Source organism: Gymnoscopelus braueri (assembly GCF_963280865.1).
Source record: "Gymnoscopelus braueri genome assembly, chromosome: 5".
In the NCBI taxonomy this organism is placed as follows: Eukaryota; Metazoa; Chordata; class Actinopteri; order Myctophiformes; family Myctophidae; genus Gymnoscopelus; species Gymnoscopelus braueri.
The window spans coordinates 56,252,900-56,274,257 of NC_137606.1; the positions used below are offsets into that span (position 1 = coordinate 56,252,900).

General features: G+C 41.5%; 2 protein-coding genes across 2 annotated transcripts in view; one reads left to right on the top strand and one right to left on the bottom strand.

The window, feature by feature from the left end:
* Positions 1 to 4,944: 4,944 nt before the first annotated feature.
* kbtbd3 (kelch repeat and BTB (POZ) domain containing 3) overlaps positions 4,945 to 21,358 on the top strand; it is a gene marked incomplete at both ends in the record, with an annotated part of 26,679 nt that continues 10,265 nt past the window's right edge. The window contains 6 exons of the mRNA XM_080429321.1: positions 4,945 to 5,252; positions 6,756 to 6,921; positions 7,327 to 7,509; positions 9,942 to 10,115; positions 11,027 to 11,249; positions 11,325 to 11,398. Coding sequence (XP_080285447.1) covers positions 4,945 to 5,252; positions 6,756 to 6,921; positions 7,327 to 7,509; positions 9,942 to 10,115; positions 11,027 to 11,249; positions 11,325 to 11,398 — 1,128 coding nt within the window. The remainder of the gene's footprint in view (positions 5,253 to 6,755; positions 6,922 to 7,326; positions 7,510 to 9,941; positions 10,116 to 11,026; positions 11,250 to 11,324; positions 11,399 to 21,358) is intronic.
* Positions 9,032 to 9,616, bottom strand: LOC308085546 (small ribosomal subunit protein eS7-like; the record flags this gene model as incomplete). The annotated part of the gene is made up of 1 exon (XM_080428745.1): positions 9,032 to 9,616. One exon carries the CDS (start codon positions 9,614 to 9,616, stop codon positions 9,032 to 9,034), a length of 585 nt encoding a protein of 194 aa, XP_080284871.1.

Below are 21,358 nucleotides of genomic sequence, written 5' to 3' on the forward strand. Positions count from 1 at the left end.
GGTTGCGGTGTTGTTGGGTGGATATTGTTCTGATAGAAGGATTGGACATTCAGTGACTGGTTAATTCTTTTGAGAATTTAGTGAAGTTTCTAGAGGAACATGCACAGAAAGCAAATGTTTTCTGTCATAAATAGACAGTTTCATAGGTTTCTTCTGTTGCAAATGTTTCACTGTTAAAAAATGGAAATGACAAAGTAAAGACTATATATTGTCGTTAAAAAGATAAATTATCTAAATTCTATTTAAATAGTGTTGCAACTTTGAATATACATCTTCGAAGTTGCAAGCACAGTTACAGTAGTGCTTTCCGCAGAGAGAAATTCTGACATATTTTTGTCAATAAACTTTGTCAATCCATTTTTGTTCTTCAACCTTGTTATTTTTTGTTTATTATAATTTTTTGGGTCTTTGTTTACAAGCTGATAAAGCTGTTCGTTTGATTTATGAATGAAAGATATGATTAATAAAAATGTACGTGTCACAGCTTGGCACCTATAGGCTACAACCAAAAATGGGAGACCAGACTAGTTTACCAATTTAAATATAAGCCAACCAACATCAATCACTGGCTGGACTGCCATTATGCAATGTGCTATGCACCTTAAGGATGCCACCATTAGGCCAACATGTATCCACGTGCACACATTCTACTCCCAACCAAGTTACCTCGAAAACGACAGGCTGAATTGCTGTGAGATTTGCTGTTCACCACCATGTTCCCCAGAGGATGGACCCAAAGGACTGGTTCTCGATGTCAGGTTCAGGGACCACGGGGGGTCCAAATGGACCTTTACGGGTCTGTAACTCAGAGAGTGTACAAACAGAACTGGACCATTGGACCATTATCATGTTAAATGTTAACAAGACCATGCAGGAGACCTGGTTCTGCCAGACCCAAAATGAAGTCCTAGTATGTAACACACCTACAAACCTTCATGATGTCATGAATAGTTCGTGACGAAAGGAGACGTCACAAACTTGTTTTTGGCTGGGGCCGGAGGACAAATGGCCCCTGCCCATGTATGGACGAAACAGGTACAAAGCCTCATGTAAGCCCGACCCCTTGGGTCTGGCAAAAAAGCACTGAGGACTTACAGTGTAGATTGGGGTTCCAGTATAGTTAAGTTCAGTGATTCTCAACCTTTTTGATTTCAAGGACCCCCAGCTTGATATGCAATTGAGTGACCACGGACCCATAGTTCGTTATGCATTAGATCACGGACCCCCATTTGATGCAGGTTTTTTGTTCTGGGACAGTAATCTACACTGTTAATGTAACTCTGAGAGTGTACAAATGGAACCAAATGGACCTTACGGTCCATGTGGAGGAAGAGTTGGATTTTAAGATGTCTGTGCAGGTAGGTGCCATCCAAACATATTAAAGTTGTCATTACTTAACCCTTGATCTTTATTAGTTTGCAACACACACACACACACACACACACACACACACACACGTGGGGTTCTCATCTTAAACAAGCATGCGTGCTTAATTGAGTCTTCCAGTTTAGTAGACCTTGTATTGTGAATTTTGTACTTCCATGTACTGTGATTCTCATGTCTTACTAAATAAAAGTACATCAATCAATCACATACATACATACATACATACATACATACATACATACATACATACATACATACATACATACATACATACATACATACATACATACATACATACATACATACATACATACATACATACATACATACATACATACATACATACATACATACATACATACATAATAAAGCAGTTAAAACGGACCAGTCTATGAGTGTCCAGTCATTTTGAAGTATTTTGAAGCGCACACAAATGTAATAGTTCACAGTAAGGTGTCGCCATCTAGTGTTTGCAGTATGCAAATGTAGGCTCCTATATCGGCATCCATCTGTCGGATGTTTTTGGTTTGTTTGTTAGTTTTGTTAATGCAATTTGCTGTTACCTCTAGTCTAGATAACCTAGTTATTATTATAATAATACAATAATAATAATATGATCAGCCTAATCCTTGCAATTGAGAGATTACACATTGAATATAATGGTGGCTGCTTGTTACTTTTAAAACACATCCTACCTCCCTCCCCTGACCAGTGTTATTAAAAGCGACTTTGGGCTTCGTCTGTAAAATTGCTTGTAAATATTGGTAATTGCGGGTTACGTTTTCTTGGACTTGTTTCTAAAGTGTACTTCAAACAATATTTTTTATTATTATTACTTAAACCAGTGGTTCTCAAATATTTCATGAAAATGTTATGTACCACTAGGGAGCATTTGTGATGTTAGAATGTTTAAAAAATACTCCAAATTCCACATTTTATTGCAAGAGTTTTTGAAAATAGCAGATCTACAAGCTCACAACGTTGTGAGCATGTAGATCTGCTATTTTCAAATAGCCGATAAAGTGCTCGTGTAGCCGAAGTCGCTTCTTTTGGGCTTGTTTTCCTAGACCTGGTTGCTTATTTCTCTCCCAAAATTTGGCAATGCTGTCCCTGACAAAGCGAGAGAGACCCTGGTTAGAATCCCGGGTGAGTACCAGTCAAAATGGCTACTGTGAGAAGGGTTTTATCGTCCAATAGCCTACCAAATGTCAACAACAAAATGATCCTCCAGGATAAACTAGACGTCTACTAGCCCTGGTTCAGAGCGTTAGTGGCTTCGCTATAACGCCCTGGAAGACCCCTCGCTCTGCGCATGTACAAGGACTTCCACTGCCCTGCGAGCGCTCAAGAGTAGTGAAAATAAACAAAACCATTTCGCTACTCACCGAAGCAAAGGCTGTTTTGTGTTGTTGAAAGTCTAATCTCCGCACTGGGGAGCCTCTCAGCACCCCACCTACTCTGTAAAATACACTTTTTGGGCAGAAAATAAAATATGTCAGCGAGACGGAAATAAATTGTATTTACTCCACAGTGCCCTCTACAGATCTGGAGGATTTGAACTTACCATTAACCAAAATCTGTAGAGGGCACTGTGGAGTAAATAAAAATATGCGACACATTGTGAGCTTGTAAGATCGGCTATTTTCAAGTGGCCAAAATGTATATAGCTGAAGTGGTTAATATATGTTTTTTAATCATATTTAATTTCTACAAAGTAACTAGTAGGCTAACTAAGTATAATATTTGTCTCTGAGATGTAGTGAAGTAGAAGTAAAAGTATGAACATTGGAAATACTCCAGTAAAGTAAAAAAAAAATGCCTCAAAATTGTACTTAAGTACAGTACTTGAGTAAATGTACTTACTATCCACCTCCACTCCACCATTGCCTGCCTACTAGCCAAGACCAAAGCTACTAGTATCTGAGTCATACCCTCGCGAGATCCCGCTCTACCGGAAGAGAGAGCATCATGCGAAGAGGAGCTGTCCAGGGTGCTGATTCGGTAAGTAGTGGCTCCCTAATATATTTCACATTTAACAAGGTTTCATTGTGTGTTTGTTTAGACTTCACAGACAGACAGTGTCTACATACTGTAGTTTGTAAGAGCATGACATTAGAGTAAAAAACCTTCCTTGACAACGGGTTGGCAAGACAAGAACATGCATATAGATATATCCCTTCAAATTGTCTCTAGCCCAAAGCCATGCTTAAGGGTGTTGACGAAATAGTCAGCACTACCCTATATAAATAATGACATTTCTGATCATTATTTGTTACATTTTATCTTATCATCTCTCTCTCTCTCTCTCTCTCTCTCTCTCTCTCTCTCTCTCTCTCTCTCTCTCTCTCTCTCTCTCTCTCTCTCTCATGTCTCTCTCTCTCTCATGTCTCTCTCTCTCTCTCTCTCTCTCTCTCTCATGTCTGTCTGTCTGTCTGTCTGTCTGTCTGTCTGTCTGTCTGTGTCTGTCTGTCTGTCTGTCTGTCTGTCTGTCTGTCTGTCTGTCTGTCTGTCTGTCTGTCTGTCTGTCTGTCTGTGTCTGTCTGTCTGTCTGTCTGTCTGTCTGTCTGTCTGTCTGTGTCTGTCTGTCTGTCTGTCTGTCTGTCTGTCTGTCTGTCTGTCTGTCTGTCTGTCTGTCTGTCTGTCTGTCTGTGTCTGTCTGTCTGTCTGTCTGTCTGTCTGTCTGTCTGTCTGTCTGTCTGTCTGTGTCTCTCTCTCTCTCTCTCTCTCTCTCTCTCTCTCTCTCTCTCTCTCTCTCTCTCTCTCTCTCTCTCTCTCACTCCCAGTATTGCTCTGCCCATTTCTCTCCTCTCTCCTTTCATTATATCTGCCTCTCTGCCTCTCATTCAGTCTAATTGGACATGTGTCTACACTCAGACTGACGGTGAGATTTCAGATAATCCAAGTAATATCAATTGCTGTTCCTTCCCTCAAAACCACATGAACCGTAGCATCCCTATATATTCTGGCGCAAATGTTCTGCCAAAATTGCAGATCCACGAGCTCATAGATACTTCCTGCGAAGAGATTTGGTCTGGAGGGGGGAAAACAAGGAGGGGGACCTAATAGAGATCCCTGGAGGACCCCAGTGAACTAATACTAGGGTTTAACCCATTAAGACCTGGATCTGTGTCATTTTTAGATTTGAGCTAAAAAGCATTATTTTACACTTTGGGGCTATTCAAAAATAGCAGATATACAAGCTCATAGCGCGGCACCGAGTGCCGCGCTACGAGTTTGTAGATCTGCTATTTTTGAAAATTTGTGAAAATGTGTGCAAATCTTTGAATATATATATTTATAAAGCGAACATTTTTAACTCAAATCTTTGCTTCTGGGGGTTCCTGGAACACAATATTTTGATGGGGGTCCGCGGCCAAATACATAATAATTTTGGGGGTCCTTTACATGAAAAAGATTGAGCACCACTGATATAGAAACATACGTTTTTTCAGAATACCGTTGAGATTTAGGAGACATGTAGAATCGGCTTCGGGTCTCGATGGGTTTAAGTGGTTAACCTTTATCGATCACCTGCTTCTTTTGTCAGACACTGGCAAGATGGACGAACGTCTGGGCTTGTCTTCCCGGCCCGCCGACGGCCAGAACGGCAGGAACAGCGGCGGCGGCGGCAGCAGCAGCCTTCCAAACGGAGACACCGACGGGGTGCCACGGGGGTGCAACAACGGGGGCGTCCCAGCAGCACACAGGACCCACCTCCGGGTGTCGGAGGCCCACGGGCTGCAGCTCCTGAGCGTGCTGCGCTCGTTCAGGGAGAGAGGTCTCCTGTTCGACTTCACCATCCGGGCCCAGGAGCACAGCTTCCCCTGCCACCGCTGTGTGCTGGCGTCATGCAGCGACTTCTTCAGGTGTGCGTGTGTGCGCGTGTGTGCGTGTGTTTGTGCGTGCGTGCGCGTGTGTGTGTGCGTGTATTAGGGGTGGGACGATATGGGTATCTCACGATACGATATCTGTGGCGATATTAGGCCCTCGATAACAATAATATCACGATATTCGATATATTGCGATATCACGATATATTGCATGAAATTTCACCAACGATATATCACGATAGTCCTTGTATTCAATTCATGAACACATAAAATAGCACCAAACAGTTCAAAATCATCATTACACAAATACAGAGTCGGAAAAAACTACGTATTAAATATCGATTTTTTTTTTTTCGCGATATATCACAATATTGCTATATCGTCCCACCCCTAGCGTGTATATATCAACATTATATCAATATTGTGATATGAGACTAGATATTGTCTAGGATTTTGTAATATTGTGATATATGTGTTGTCTTTTCCTGGTTTTAATCATTTAAGCCTTTTTTTTGTCTTTGAAAAATTGCTGCATGCTCGCTATTATGTTTTAGGGAAAAGGATATTATCGTCACATAAATATTGTGATATTTGATTTTGTCCATATCGCCCAAACATAATGTATGCATGTGTGTGTATGAGAGGGAGGGAGGGAGAGAGAGAGAGAGAGAGAGAGAGAGAGAGAGAGAGAGAGAGAGAGAGAGAGAGAGAGAGAGAGAGAGAGAGAGAGAGAGAGAGAGAGAGAGAGAGAGAGAGAGAGAGACAGCTGCAGCAATGAGGTGTTTTGTATTTGTGCTGCATCATGCATCAAAGTGACAGTTTGCGACATGCAACAGATACAATAGATTTACTTGACCATAAGTCATTATTTTGAGTATCTGTACTTTACTCAAGTATTTGCACTTTTGGATACTGCTGACTTTCATTCCACTACGTTTCCAAGACGAATATTTCTACATTTCTAGGGAGGAAAAAAGTATATTATGAATTAACCACTTAAGCCCTATTTCAAATATAGTGAACATTTCCGCTATACAAGCTCACAACACGTCACATAATTTTTTTCTGGAAAATCTTTGATGTTTTGGGGAAATATCAAACATTTTCTACAGAATCGCCAGAATGTATTTTGTTAATGGGCGTGGCTAGCGTTTCCGAGGCTAGAGCCAGGCTAATATAACATTGCCTTGATATAAAAAGAATATGTACTTTACTTTGTAATTTGTACTTTTGAATACCTTTATTATATTATTTAGTTTGTATGTATTATTTTAATTCAAGTACAAATTTGACTGAGCAACTTTAACTTGTAGTTAAGTAATATTTGACCAGGAGTATCTATTAAGTACTGGGGGTTGAGTACTTTGTCCACTACTGGCACTGACTGTACCCTTTCCTCATCCTCTAAGTCGTATGACGAATCTTCTTTCTTTTTTTTTTACATTTTTGAAAATCGTGGCCTATAATGTCATGCCCAAAACAGGGACGGCAGGTGGAACGTGGTTTAATATAATAACGTGTCACATGCTCCATGTTTAGGGCCATGTTTGAGGTGGACATGCGTGAGCGTGACGATGGCTCAGTGACTCTGGGGAACCAGCCTCCGTTGGCAGTGCATTTCTTTCTGGACTTTGCTTACTCTGGAGAGGCCATCATCACTGACAGCAACGTGGACATGTTGTTCCAGCTCGCCTCCTTCCTTCAGGTAAAAATAAAGATAGAATCGTGTGGATATCAGGATTCATGCGACCAGCCTGTGACATCATAGACATCATCATCTATGACGCCAGTTGCCTATGACAGGGGTTCCTAAACCTTTTAGTTGAAGAGACCCAAAAGAGAAATTTGGTGTGTCTCCGCTACCGGAACGCCGCGACATTTTGTATTAATTCTTTGAAAATGTTAGAATTTTATTTCACTTATAAAAGAAAATGTGTAGGCAAACAATCGCTATTTACTCGCGACCGATAAAAATGGCTCCTCAACCAAAAATGTGTCTAGACTCATTGTTTGGGAAACACGTTAACTATTTTTAAAAGTACATTCCTGTGTAAAGTACATCTGGACCTGTGTTGTTTATGTATTCTTTCCATTGTGTGTCTGCACTCAGGTTTCAGTTCTCTCCAAAGCCTGCAGTGAATTCCTCATCGGAACCCTGGACCTTTCTAACTGTCTGTCACTGCTGGGTCTGGCGGAGGGATACGGCTCCGCATCACTTCTCCAGCGAGCCAACGAGTTTGTGGTACAAAACTTCCACGAGCTCTCCTCAACCCAGGACTTCCTGGATATGCAGGTGTGTTGAAAATGGAATGATAAAAAAAAAATCCATTCCATTTGACATGGAGCAAGACCGATTGATCAGTCATTGTGGTTAGCTTAATGGTGCATTCATATATCGCCTTTATCCAAAATGCTTTACAATGTGAATTACATTCACACATACACTCATGGTGGACGAAACCATGCAAGGCACCAACCCACTCATCGGGAGCAGTTAGGCCCTAACTGTGATATTTTTGTTCTAAGAACACAATATTGTTACTGTAACTTAGGCCCTAAGTCTTCGCACACTTCGACACGAAGGGGGAAGACGCCTAGCCTGGGACCAAACAAATCTGCCAGTGCAACAAAACAAAAAAATTGCCCCCAGCGATTTGGGTCTGGCACCGCTCCATTTCCTGCTCCAGAAGTCTGGGGTGACCAATCAGGGCCCAATATTCAAATATGGGAGACTGTGATTGGTAGTTGGTTGTAGGTCTAACCAATTGCGTTCAGAGCCATTGTTTTGATCCCGCCCCCTTGGATAAAAAAACATCCTCATAGAAGCACCAGACTCATATCCACGCAGTGATAAAGTGTGGCTACGCGAGGCTAGAGGACGCCAGGGATTGATTCCAAAACCGCTCTTCCTCTTTGAGCCACTGCGACCCACCATATGGCTCTTTCCATCTGGTGTAAAGTACATTCTTTTTTTGCCAGACCCAGGGGGTCAGGCCTACATGAGGCTTTGTCTGTCCCTATTTCATCCATATATGGACGAAAACGTTTTCTTACATGTCCCTCTTTTTGATTGGCCAAGCTTAGCGTGACATAGTTTAGAAACCATTCAGATTTCCGGCCATTCAGATTTCAACCACTAGGGGTCTGGCAGTACCAGGTCCCCTGGTTCCCTTGTTTTCAAAGCCATAAATCTTTAATGACCCAATTGTCTTGCAGAACAAAATGTTACACTCCCTGATCCTTTTTATGGCGTCACATACGGATGGACTGGTCAGCACCATGTTTCTTGTGCACACGCTAATACGCTAATAACTTTTTCCACGTATGGTTTATCTTTTTTCTTCTTTTTTTTACCCCATTTTTCTCCCCACTTTAGTCATTATGCCAATTGATTCCTCCCCACACACATCTCTGTGTATCGTCACTGCTGTTGTATCCTGGCTCACCTGCCAGTGAGGAGCCCCCACCGGGACGGGAGGACGTAGAGCCTTCGTCCTCCTCCACCCAACACTCCCTGCTGACAGGCACCGCCTCAGCCCGTAGGAGTACGTTTAGTGACAAATATCACCCTCCCCTCCCAGCTTCCCTCCCAGAACATGGACCAATTGTGTTCATAATGACGCTCGACAAAGCCGGATTGCACCGTGGTGGACTCGAACCCCAGGACTCAACCGAGCGGGTTGAAACATTGCCCAAATTTGGAGTCATAGATATGTCATAGACGACTGACGTCATCGATGACTGATGTCATGTTTTCTTTTTTTCCCCCATTATTTTTTGACAGTTAACAAATTGTATTTTGTCATCTGCACACTTTACAGCAGAAAGTCTACAAATTCAAAAACAACGTCTTTGCCTGTGAGATTCTTGTAGACACCAGTGAAGGTCTCAACTTTGTGTTCTACATTGGTCTGTTGAGCCTTGTCCAGACGGACCTTGATGAGGCGCCTGCTGCCCAGCTCGGGGCTAACCCTGGTCCTCTTCCCCATGATCTCACTGGGAAACACCAGGTCCCCCAGGATGGCATTGTGCACGGACGTCAGCGTACGGCTCCTGGGACGCTTCTGAGTTTTCTTTGAACTCTTTCTGGTTGGTTTGGGCAGGATTTTCCTCTGTGCGATGAAGACGACATGCCTTCCGCTGAACTTCCGCTCCAGCTCTCTCACCAGATGAACCTGAATCCTCTGGAAAGACTTCAGCTGAGGCACAGGAACAAAGATGATGATGGCTTTCTTGTTGCCACCGACTTCAATTTCCTTTGCAGCTGTGATGCTCAGTACTCTGAGCTGATCCTTCAGATCAGAGTTCATCTCCAGCTCGTGGAGAGCCTGGGAGATCTCAGAAAACCTGTCTGGCTGTTCGCCATTCGACTTCACAATGTTGGCGCTGGTACCTGACATTACCTTTTTCTCTCTGTCAACGACGGATTAGGTCGATAACTTGCGAGGTTTGCATTTATTCACATCTCGCCCTACGCCCATAGATGACTGATGTCATAGATTACATAGATGACATATACGGGCATGATGACATCATGGATCTCCATAAATGGGCATAAAAGGGACAAGGAGTGACAGATACAGAAATCTCCATATCGGTCAGATCGGCGGTGCGAGGTGTGAGGGCTGCGTCGCAGCCCAAACTCTAGTAAAGTAAAAATGTTTCACATTTGATCAGTTAATACTCTATATTGATTTAACTATGAGAACAAATGTCTTCCTACAGGTGAATGTGTTGGACGGGTGCCTGAGGTCGGACGTACTGAGCATGCCCAGCGAAGAGGCAGTGGTGATGTCACTTCTGCGATGGATACGTCATGATGTCACAGGGAGACGGAAGCTGTTGCCTCGACTACTGTCTCTGACTCGACCGCACCAACTACCTGCACCTGCACTAAAGGTACACAGCAAAATACAGCGTTCTGTTCACAACCACTTAACCCCTTGAACCCCAGCATCCATATTCTTGGGGGGGACATAAGCCCAAAATGTATGATAGCTTGACTGTACTTTCTGGGAAAAACGCAGTCCAGGCACAGAGCCAATTCAGGTCCGTTTTACTAAGTCTAGAGGGGTTAAGTGGTTAAAGGGCAAGACCACTTTGGTAGAGATTTGGGTTAATAACCTTGCCATGATGTAACTCCAAAGTTGGACAAAAAATCTAAAATAATTGCTCCATTGATTAGAAATTGAAAATCAAAATACATTCCTCATTGACCTAGATAGTACGGTTAACAGCTCTCAAAGTCAATCTTTTAGCACGTAAACAAACCTATAATGACATATACCCAGAATAGGGATGCAATGTTGAAAGTGGTTACGTTAACGATGCTGTGAGACAATAACAAATGTAAGCTCTATATTCTGATAGTAATCATTATAGAGGGACAGTGTCTGTTCAGTAACAGGGGTCGCCCTGTCTCTCCAACTCAAATAAATAACAATAAATAATAAACAGAAAATAACTTTTCAGGTGTGTTACAAATGTAATCCAATCACAAAGATCTATGATCAGCCAGTTCCAATTTTGTCACTCCAATTTTCACTTGTCTATTCTGTATCCTGTATGAGGTCTCTCTCCTGATTGGACATAATTGGTATCGCGACCTGAAATGTATTTATTTCCTGATTATTACTAAAGAGCTGGAGAGACTGGGAGACCCCTGTTTCTGAACAGCAATGATTATACTATCAGAATATAGAGCTATTTTACATTTATTTGAACAAAATAAAAAAATTAGCGCTTGGTCGTGTGTGTTATCTGACCTCTCTCTCTTTGTGTCTCTCACTCTCTCTCCATCTCATCACAAGGCCCTGCGTGACTCGGACGCTCTCCTGCGCGGCGACGAGTCGTGTCTCTCCCTCCTGTCGGAGGCCCAGGGTAGACAGAGCCAGCACGGCGGCCTGCTCCCTGACGCGCGCCCGGCCACCACGCAGACGTACATCTACGTCCACAAGACGGAGGAAAATGGCGAGATCCGCCACACCTTCTGCTACTGCCTGGAAACGGACCAGTGGAGGGAGCTGGGGACAGGCCAGCAGGGCCCGGGACAGGGACAGGGACAGGGACAGGGACAGGGACAGGGACAGGGACAGGGACAGGGACAGGGACAGGGACAGGGACAGGGGACAGCGATCGTGCCCGACCCGCCAGGCTCTTACCTCACCAGCTATGCTGAGAAGGTAGGTCAACCTTATTGACACAGTTATGTCAATGTTGCGGCTGCATTGGGAACCAGTGTTGCCAGATTCTGTGAGAGAAACAAGCAACCAGGTCTAGGAAAACCAGCCTATTGAAAATAGCATATCTACAAGCTCACAACGCGTCGCGATGCGACGCGTTGTGAGCTTGTAGATCGGCCATTTTCAAATACAATTTTGCGGGGAAATTATTATATGCAGATCTGGCAACCCTGTTGGGAACTCCTTACTGCTTATGGTTATGGCTGAGTCAGGGTGACGTCAGAGGTCCGCCCATTTAGCCAATTTTAATATAGGATATACATCGTTGACCGGCGCCCTCCCTTCTTTCCCTCTACCACACCAAATATCTTTGCCGAAAATAGCCGATGTACAAGCTTGTTGTGGGCTTGTAGATCGGCTATTTTGGCCAAATGTTTGCCCCCACACATTAGTACAGCATGAACTCTTTACATTTCATGCTCTCACCAGCACCACGCTACATGACATCATACACACCTCATACTAAGGACCACAACGGAAACAAGCTGCAAGCTTTTTTGGAGAGAGAGAGAGAGAGAGAGAGAGAGAGAGAGAGAGAGAGAGAGAGAGAGAGAGAGAGAGAGAAAGCAGAGAACAGTGTGGTGAGTCAAAGATAGTGGAGCATCATGCTCTGTCTGCAGATCTGTCTGTCTGTCTGTCTGTTAACTCTTTGACTGCCAGAGTATTTTCATAAAGTACTCCCCCAGTGCCAGCGATTTTCGTGTTTTTTTTGTTTTGTTATTTTGTTATTTAATTTTCATATAGTTTGTCTAGCTGCGGTTTTGAACACATACGATGGTTCCACCAGCAGAGAGCAGCAAATAGACACCTTCATCAGCTCGCTGACTCGCTGCACCCCCCCCCCCAAACAGAGCGAAACAGTCAAATACGTCAAACCGGATGTGACGTGTTCTCAGATTCTCCGATCAGCCAAAATTACGATGTGATACACGACGGCGATGACTGTTCGTCACCCAGACTATAGATTATAGAAGTGGACCTCTCCGTGTGAAAACGGAATCTGCGTCATAAAACCGGATGCAGGTGTGGGTGAAGTAAGTGGAACTCGAAACCTAGAATGAAAAATAATCAGAATAGCGCGATCAGAGATTAAACAATGAACGCGCGTCTAACGCGTCGACGGCCAACTGGACAAACTAGCAATTGACGCGTTATCGAGTCAACCGCAGTCAAAGAGTTAACAGTCTGTCTGTCTGTTAAGAGACAGCTCAGCAGAAGCGGATCTGGAGTCCAGACGCAGCGCTATCAGGGACAACGATCTGGAGTAGTTCTTCTATTACACAGTGATTCTCAATCTGTTTAATTTCAGTGACTCCCAGTTTATTATACATTAGGCCACACAGACCCCTGTTTGGTACAATTGTGTTATCTCTGATATACCAATCTACACTGTAACATCCTCTGTGTTGATTTAACTCTGAGGGTGTACAGAATGGAACCAAATGGACCCTTATGAGTCCATCTGGTTTCATTTGTACACTCTTAAGTTGAAGACCTGAAAGGGTAAATTTTGACCTCTGGTGGTTCTCGGATCCCACATTGAGAACAAACAGTGCTCTTGAATGTGTTAGAACTGCATAGTCTGTTTTTTGTCTCCGCCAGAGGTGGAGAGTATGTTTTCGTTCCCGTCCCGCTGTGTGTCCCCCCCCCCCCCCCCCAGCCAAGCTAACATTGGTCAAGCTTCACGTGACACGTGACAATATGTTGTCACCAATGCTTTTGATTGGCTAGCGAGACGCATGACGAAATAAAATCATATAAATAGGTGTGTCACTTCAAAAAAACATGTTTTTTGAAGTGAGGTAACATTGGTCAAGCTAACATTGGTCAAGTGACACGTGACAATATGTAACATAAATAGGTAAGACAGGATTAATCAGGAACAGTACTGGCGGAGACCTGTGCTCCGAGGAGCACATTTTCTAGTTTTATATGATTGCGTTTGTAAATCGGTTTCATTCGAATGCTTGTTTTAACTTTAGATGTGTATTTTTACACTTATTGTATTAACATTTCTTTAATGTTATCTCTCTCGCCGGGGTTATTGCATGAGTACTCCGTCCACCACTGACAGATATTAGCAGCACCGTTTCCCAAGACAATTAACTATGTCCTTTACAGCTGGGGTCTTCAACAGGGGGTCAGGGGACCTCTAGGGGGTCCTCAGAGTTACTCTAAGGGGGGCTGCCGAATGACTCTGAGGAAGGTCGAAAGACCGAAACGTCAGTCTATCTGTTTTACTTGCACCGAAATAAATAAAAGGCCTAAACTGTCCGTGTTGCTCCAGCGTTCTCTCTTCTGGGGGCTGCCGAATGTTTGTGTGATATGAAATGTTATTTTTTTACATTAACCACTACATTAACCAAAATCTTCCGAAAATAGCCGAATTGCGCGGTAATGGCTTGTGAGCTTGTAGATCGGCTATTTTTGGCCAAGAGGTTTGGTGTAGAGGGAAAAAAGAGCAGACTACAGAGCCAAAGGTCATGTTGAGGGTTTAAGCTGTTAAATGAATCTAAAACGTTTAATCTGAAACACAATTTTATACAATTATGTTTGATTTGATTTGATTTGGATCCCTTTTAGCCCATTGGCTAATCTTCCAAGAGTCCAGTCCCATGTGTAGTGGGGGGTCCCAGCTTCATCTCTCTCTCGGCTAAGGGGTCCATGGCCTGAAAAACGTTGAAGATGTTTTACAGTCGTTTGGAATTAAAAAAAATGAAATAAAAATAAATAAAGAAGTATACAACTTCCAAGATCCCACAAGCAGTGGTGGAAAAAGTAATCAAATTCTTTACTTAAGTAAAAGTACCAATACTGCAATATAAAAATACTCTGTTACAAGTAAAAGTCCAGAATTAAACATTTACTGGAGTAAAAGTACAAAAGTATTGGCATCAAAATGTACTTAAAGTATCAAAAGTAAAAGTACTAAATATCTGAAAATAGCAGATCTACAAGCTCACAACGCGTCGCGCTGCGACGCGTTGTGAGCTTGTAGATCGGCTATTTTCAAATAGACTATGTATAAAATAGGGCTAAAGTGGTTAATGTATGTTTTATAATGTAATAATTTATATCTGAAAAGTAACTAGTAACTAAAGTGTTCAAATAAATGTAGTGGAGTAAAAGTACAATATTTGCCTCTGAGATGTAGTGGAGTAGAAGTAAAATTGGAAATTGGAAATACTCAAGTAAAGTACAAATACCTCAAAATTTTACTTAAGTACAGTACTTAAGTAAATGTACTTAGTTACTTTCCACCACTGCCCACAAGCTGTACTAATGAATACTAATCTCCTATAACATCCTCTCAGATGTTTGTGACCGGTGGTTGCCGGGGTAACTGCTGCCGGGCGGTGCGCCTCCATGTGGCCGAGGCGTTCCACGACGCCACGGACGAGGTGTGGTGCTACTGTCCAGTCACCGGCACCGTCACCCCGGCGCCCGCCATGTCCAAACCCCGCACCATGCACACCGCCGTCGCCTGCCTGAACAGAGTGTACGTCATCGGGGGACGGACCCGGGGCTCCAGAGGAGGGGCTCTCAGCCTACTAGAGGTAACACATGCTATATACTGTACTGTACATATAGCCTACTTCACTGTTTCCCAAACAGTGGGTCAGGGCCCATTTTTATGGGTCACACAAGTAAATATCCCTTTATTTTTTGTTCCCATTATTTAGTTTTTGATTATTATTTCAAAAGATTTTCATTCTTTTTTTATTAGAAAAATTCCATGAATTAGAAAAAAAAATCTTTTAACTCTCAGTGCCACGCCCCGAGATATCCCGAGTTTTTCCCGAGTACCCTCCCTGCCAGCACGAGAAATCCAGAGTTTTTACTTTTGACTGTGGTCGCGCTATTCTGTTTATTTTTCATGATCACTTTCGCTTCCTGACTCCTTCAGACTCATTGGGTTCCGGTTTCATGACACAGATTCCGTTTCCGGTTCTCATTTTTTTCCCGCGGTCATTTTCGGCCAGAATAGGGAAAGTCACGTTTTTTCACACGGTATAAAAAACGAACGGAGAGGTCCACGTCTACTCTCTTTGGTCTGGGTGACGATCAGTCATCGTAGTCGTGTATCACATCGTAATTTAGCCCGATCAGCGATTGTCAAAAATGTCAACATCCGGTTATGACCGGATGTGACGTGAGCCTGTTTGGGAGGGGGCGAGTGAGCCAGCGAGGTCATCAATGTGTCGATTTGTTGCTCTCTACTGGTAGAACTGTATTATGGATTTAAAAACCCAATCAGATAATTTATTTGAATGAAAAATTACAAAATTAAAAAATTAAAAAAAACGCAAATTTCTGGCACTGAAACGTAGTAAAGTACGTTTTTTCATAAACGTACTTTATGAAAATACTCTTGGCAGTGAAAGAGTTAAGAAGTAGTGAAACTAGCCAATCTACAAGCTTGTAGATCTACTATTTTCACTAGTTTGGGTCCCAGGAAGACAGCGTTGTGAGCTTGTAGATCTGCTATTTTCACTCGTTTTGGATCCCAGGGAGACATCAAATTTCTCTCATGGGTCTCGAGCTAAAAAGTTTGGGAACCAGCAGTGGCCTACTGCATACTGGTACTGTATATACAGGGTTCAATGTGGAAGAATAATAGGGGGGGGGGGTTCTTGACTACTTAAGACCTATACTTCGTTGACTAAGCTGGCAGATCTGCTATCTGCTGAAAGATACATTTCTTTTTAAAATGCTGCCGATATCTGTTTAACTTGTAGGGACGCCAGGGTTAATGTGGTTGACATAATGTTGAATTTGTGATATTATCAAATATAAATGTGTGTATTTAATTCAGTCTGACCAGAAGCAGGGATAAAACATAATCCCCACCGGACGTTGAAACAAAATGACCATGAGCGAGGATGTCAAAAGAAGCCGACCACAATAGAAACAAGTCCCTAGGACTTTGTTGTGTTATCCTTTCAGCCCAAGTGTTTTACTGTACACATGTTTCACTAATAAAGTATTCAATCAATCAATCAATCAATCAATCAATCAATCAATCAATCAATCAAAGCCCCCCAACAAATCCAACCCTGTAACACAGTATCTATACAGTATCTAGGCTATTTATCACATAGCTAGCCTTTATTTGACCTGGTTAGAGAAGTGATTAAAGGGTTAGTTCAGATTTTTTGAGTATTTTCTGTAGGAAATACTTACCATTAATGTAGTGGTTGCAAAGGTATTAATTGATTGTCGAGTCCCGTGGTCAGAGTTATGGTCCGGTTCTGATGAATATGAAGTAGTTCCGGTAGATTAGTAGATTTGGTGGGGGCCGCTCATTAAAAATGAATTATAAAAAAAACTAGCGTCATTTGTATTGTTGACCTATTTCTACCATATAGAGCAGGTTTCGTTCAATTTCGACCCCTCTGTCACCATGGTACTATTTTTTGTGTCATATATTTTGTGCGTGAGTAGGCTGCCGCGGCGCAGTGATTCTGGACACAAACATTAGTACCATGTGACAGAGGGGTCGAAATTGAACGAAACCTGCTCTATATGGTAGAAATAGGTCAACAATACAAATGACGCTATTTTTTTTAATCAATTTATTTTTAATGAGCGATGGTAAGTATTTCCTACAGAAAATACTCTGAACTAACCCTTTAAAGGAGAAAAGGAGTAGTAATCTTGTGCAGATGTGTGAGTTGCCATATAACTAGGTCAATGGAAGTAATCGATTTAATCGATGTTTATACTAGATTTCTGTGCGACACCGTAGTACAACAAAGTATAAAATAGGGCTTTAGTGGTTAATCAGACACATTGATTTAGTCGATTGTTTAAAAAAACTATTCTTTTTTGCAGCGATTTCTCTTTTTGTTGATATATATAAAAGAAGAAAGAAAGACAAAGAGTTGTTGATAGAATAATTAGTTGCTGAGTAATCAATCGATAGTTGCAGGCCTAAATATAACCCAGCGGGGTCACACGGCAGCTGACCAATGAACACAAGCGAAAGGCGTGTCTTCCCATGGGGTTGCACTGCAGTACAATGATGCAGTACACAGTTGAAAGTGGCAGACGGGCATAACTGACACCACAAGCAATCTTAGCTTAACCCAGGGGTCTTCGTCAGGGGGTCCGGAACCGCTAGGGGGTCCTCAGGGTTACTACAGGGGGGGGGCTGCCAAATCTTTGTGTGATGGGATATATTTTTTATACTAATCACTTCAACCCTGCATCCCTATAGGGGAAAATAGCAGATCTACAAGCGCTGCGAGGCGTTGTTGTGAGCCTGTATTTTCTATTTTCAGCGAAGAGGTTTGGTGTGGAGGGAAAAAAGAGCATAACAAGTATACAGAGCCAATGTTCAAGTTGACAAAGCATTGAGGGTTGTGCTTAAATGTCTGAAAACACACATTTAACATGAAGACAATATGGGGGTCCCTGCTTCATCTCTCTCTCTCAGCTAGGGGGTCCTTGGCCTGAAAAACATTGAAGACCCCTGGCTTAACCCATTAAGACCTGAGGCCGATTCTACAAATGCCTTCCAGGGAGGCATTTGAATCAGTAGTTCACTTCTCACACATTCAAGATTTTTCAAAAATCTTCAAAAATAGCAGATGTGTACAAGCTCGCAGCGCAGCATGAAATGGCGCGCTGTGAGCTTGTATATCTGCTATTTTTGAATAGCCAACGCTAAAATCTAAAATGACACATTATGCTTTCCCGGGTTTACCAGAGCTTCAGCTGCAGAGCACAACACGATTAGATTCATTGAACCCTATCGTCCCTATTCTGAGGGGAATATTCACACAAAATAGTAGATCTACAAGCTCACAACGTGTCGCAAACCTTGGATGCCCAAAACCCGTTTAATTTTCAGGAAATGGAAAAGAAAATAATGTGTGTTGCAATAGATCCAATATTGTAGTTATAATTTAGTCACAAGCTCTTGTTAATACTGTAATATAATATAAAACCCACAGACAGACTTAATCACTTTCAACCTGGAGTAGGCCTACCTAGAAAAGTGCTATATAAATTGTATGTATGTATTATTATTATTATTGTTATTATTATTATTATTATTATTATTATTATTATTACACTTATTATTATTATTATTACACTTATTATTATTATTATTATTATTATTATTATTATTATTATTATTATTATTATTATTATTATTATTATAGGCTAAAATATTTCAACAGGAAACATAGCTGATCTACACACTGCTGTGGTGCTACTTCTGCATGACACTGTCACAAGTGCCATACTGTCATACAAGTATAAAGTAGGGCATTAACATAATAGAACAAAAATTCAAAGATAAAACGATATGCAAATGATCTCCAACAACATAGATACAGCAGCAAAACTGTGAACACACAATGAAGACTAGATGAAGATCTCAAGTTTCCGTCCTTATATTTGTAACTTTATTTAAGTTCTGTTCTTCTGTTCTCCTGTAGGTGGAGTATTATAACCCTCTGACTCAGACCTGGTGCTCGGCAAGGTTGTTATACTTTTGAATTTTTGTTTAGTTTTGACTTTGTTTTCATTTTCAGTTTAGTTTTGATTCATTTTTAAAGCTGGTTTGCTAGTTTAGTTTATTTTTAATTTTTTTGAAAAGTCTGAATTTTTTGTTTAGTTTTTATTGGATTTAGTGTTAGTGTTTTTTTTATTGTAACATGGATTATGGTCAGGGGCAAGATTCAACCAGGTCAGAAAAATAGCAAAAATTGCCTATCTACAAGCTCCCAACGTATTGTAGTGAGCTTATTAGAGCGGATTTGTTTTGCTATTTGTGAAGATGTTTGACAAAGACTAAAACTAAGGTTTTCTCTATGATTTCAGTTAGTTTTAGTCCGTTTTGTAATGACACTCTGTGTCTCACTCAGAGGAGGGCTGTGGACAGTTCAGAAACCTACCTACCAGTGACATCATCGATTGGGATTCCAAGCTACTAGAAACTATACAGTCATTCTCTTCCTGGGAAGTTAGCGTGCTGAAATAGAATCCATTGTTACTGCGTTAATACAAATATAAATTTGAAATATTAATATTAATATGTATTAAATATTGTTTGAAATGACCAAATCTCCGGGTTTCTGGACTGTCCACAGCCCTCCACTGAGACACAGACCTAGTAGACAAAAATGCTGCCATCCTTTAATAAGCATATAGTGAGGAGCAAATGTATGACAATAAGGTTGAAAAAGTGGTCCTTTAAAGGGATAGTTCACCCCCAAAATGACTTTTTTTCTATGGATTAGTGACCCCATGGAGACTTGAATTCATGGATATTTTTTTGTTTTTGTCTCATTCCTAAGACAATGATTTGATGACCGGCAGCGGTTCCGGTAGGAGACACAAAGACTCTCCTTTGTGTTTCCTACCGGAACCGCTGCCTACAGGTCCACTGGTCATCAAATGATTGGCTTAGGAACAAAAACTAAAAAACATCCATGAATTCAAGTCTCCATGGGGCAGTGGTGGAAAAAATACTCAAATTTTTTACTTAAGTAAAAGTACCAATACTGCAATATAAAAATACACCGTTACAAGTAAAAGTCCAGAATTCAAAATTTACTTGAGTAAAAGTACAAAAGTACTGGCATCAAAATATACTTAAAGTACCAAAAGTAAATGTACTAAAATATTTGAAAATAGCAGATCTACAAGCCCACAACGCGTCGCATCGCGACGCGTTGTGAGCTTGTAGATCGGCTATTTTCAAATAGCCTAGGTATAAAATAGCTAAAGTGGTTAAAGTATGTTTCATAATATCATAATTTATATCTGCAAAGTAACTAGTAACTAATGTTTTCAAATAATTGTAGTGGAGTAAAAGTGCAATATTTGCCTCTGAGATGTAGTGGAGTAGAAGTAAAAGTATTGGAAATTGGGAATACTCAAGTAAAGTACAGATACCTCAAAATTGTACTTAAGTACAGTACTTAAGTAAATGTACTTAGTTACTTTCCACCACTGCCATGGGGTGACTAATCAATAGAAAAAAAACATCATTTTGGGTGTGAAACTATCCCTATAGCTATATTAACCCTGGTGTTGTGTCAGTGCGCTGCCCACAGCCATCTACTACCCTGAAGCCACGGCATGCGGCGGCATCATCTACACCCTGGGCTCAGAGGTGGAGATCACAGACTCCTTCAACCCTTCCCTGGACTGCTTCTTCAGCTACGACGCCCAGCACGACCAGTGGAGCCGCCTGGTGGCCGAGTTTGGTCAGTTCTTCCACGCCACGCTGGTCAAGGCGGTGTCCAGCGACGACACGCTGTACCTCTGTGACCTGTCCACTTACAAGGTATTAAGATATAGTGTCACTGTCGGGTGGAAACCATGTATGTACGTCGCAGTGGTGGAAAAAGTACTTAAATTCTTTACTTAAGTAAAAGTACCAATACTGCAATATAAAAATACTCTGTTACAAGTAAAAGTCCAGAATTCAACATTTACTTGAGTAAAAGTACAAAAGTATTGGCATCAAAATGTACTTAAAGTACCAAAAGTTAAAGTACTAAATATTTGAAAATAGCAGATCTACAAGCTCACAACGCGTCGCGATGCGACGCGTCGTGAGCTTGTAGATCTGCTATTTTCAAATAGTCCATGTATGAAATAGGGCTAAAGTGGTTAATGTATGTTTCATTATATAATAATTTATTTCTGCAAAGTAACTAGTAACTAAAGTTTTCAAATAATTGTAGTGGAGTAAAAGTACAATATTTCCCTCTGAGATGTAGTGGAGTAGAAGTAAAAGTATTGGAAATTGGAAATACTCAAGTGAAGTACAAATACCTAAAAATTGTACTTAAGTACAGTACTTAAGTAAATGTACTTAGTTACTTTCCACCACTGTGTACAGTATGTGTAAATATGTATGTATTTACAGGACAT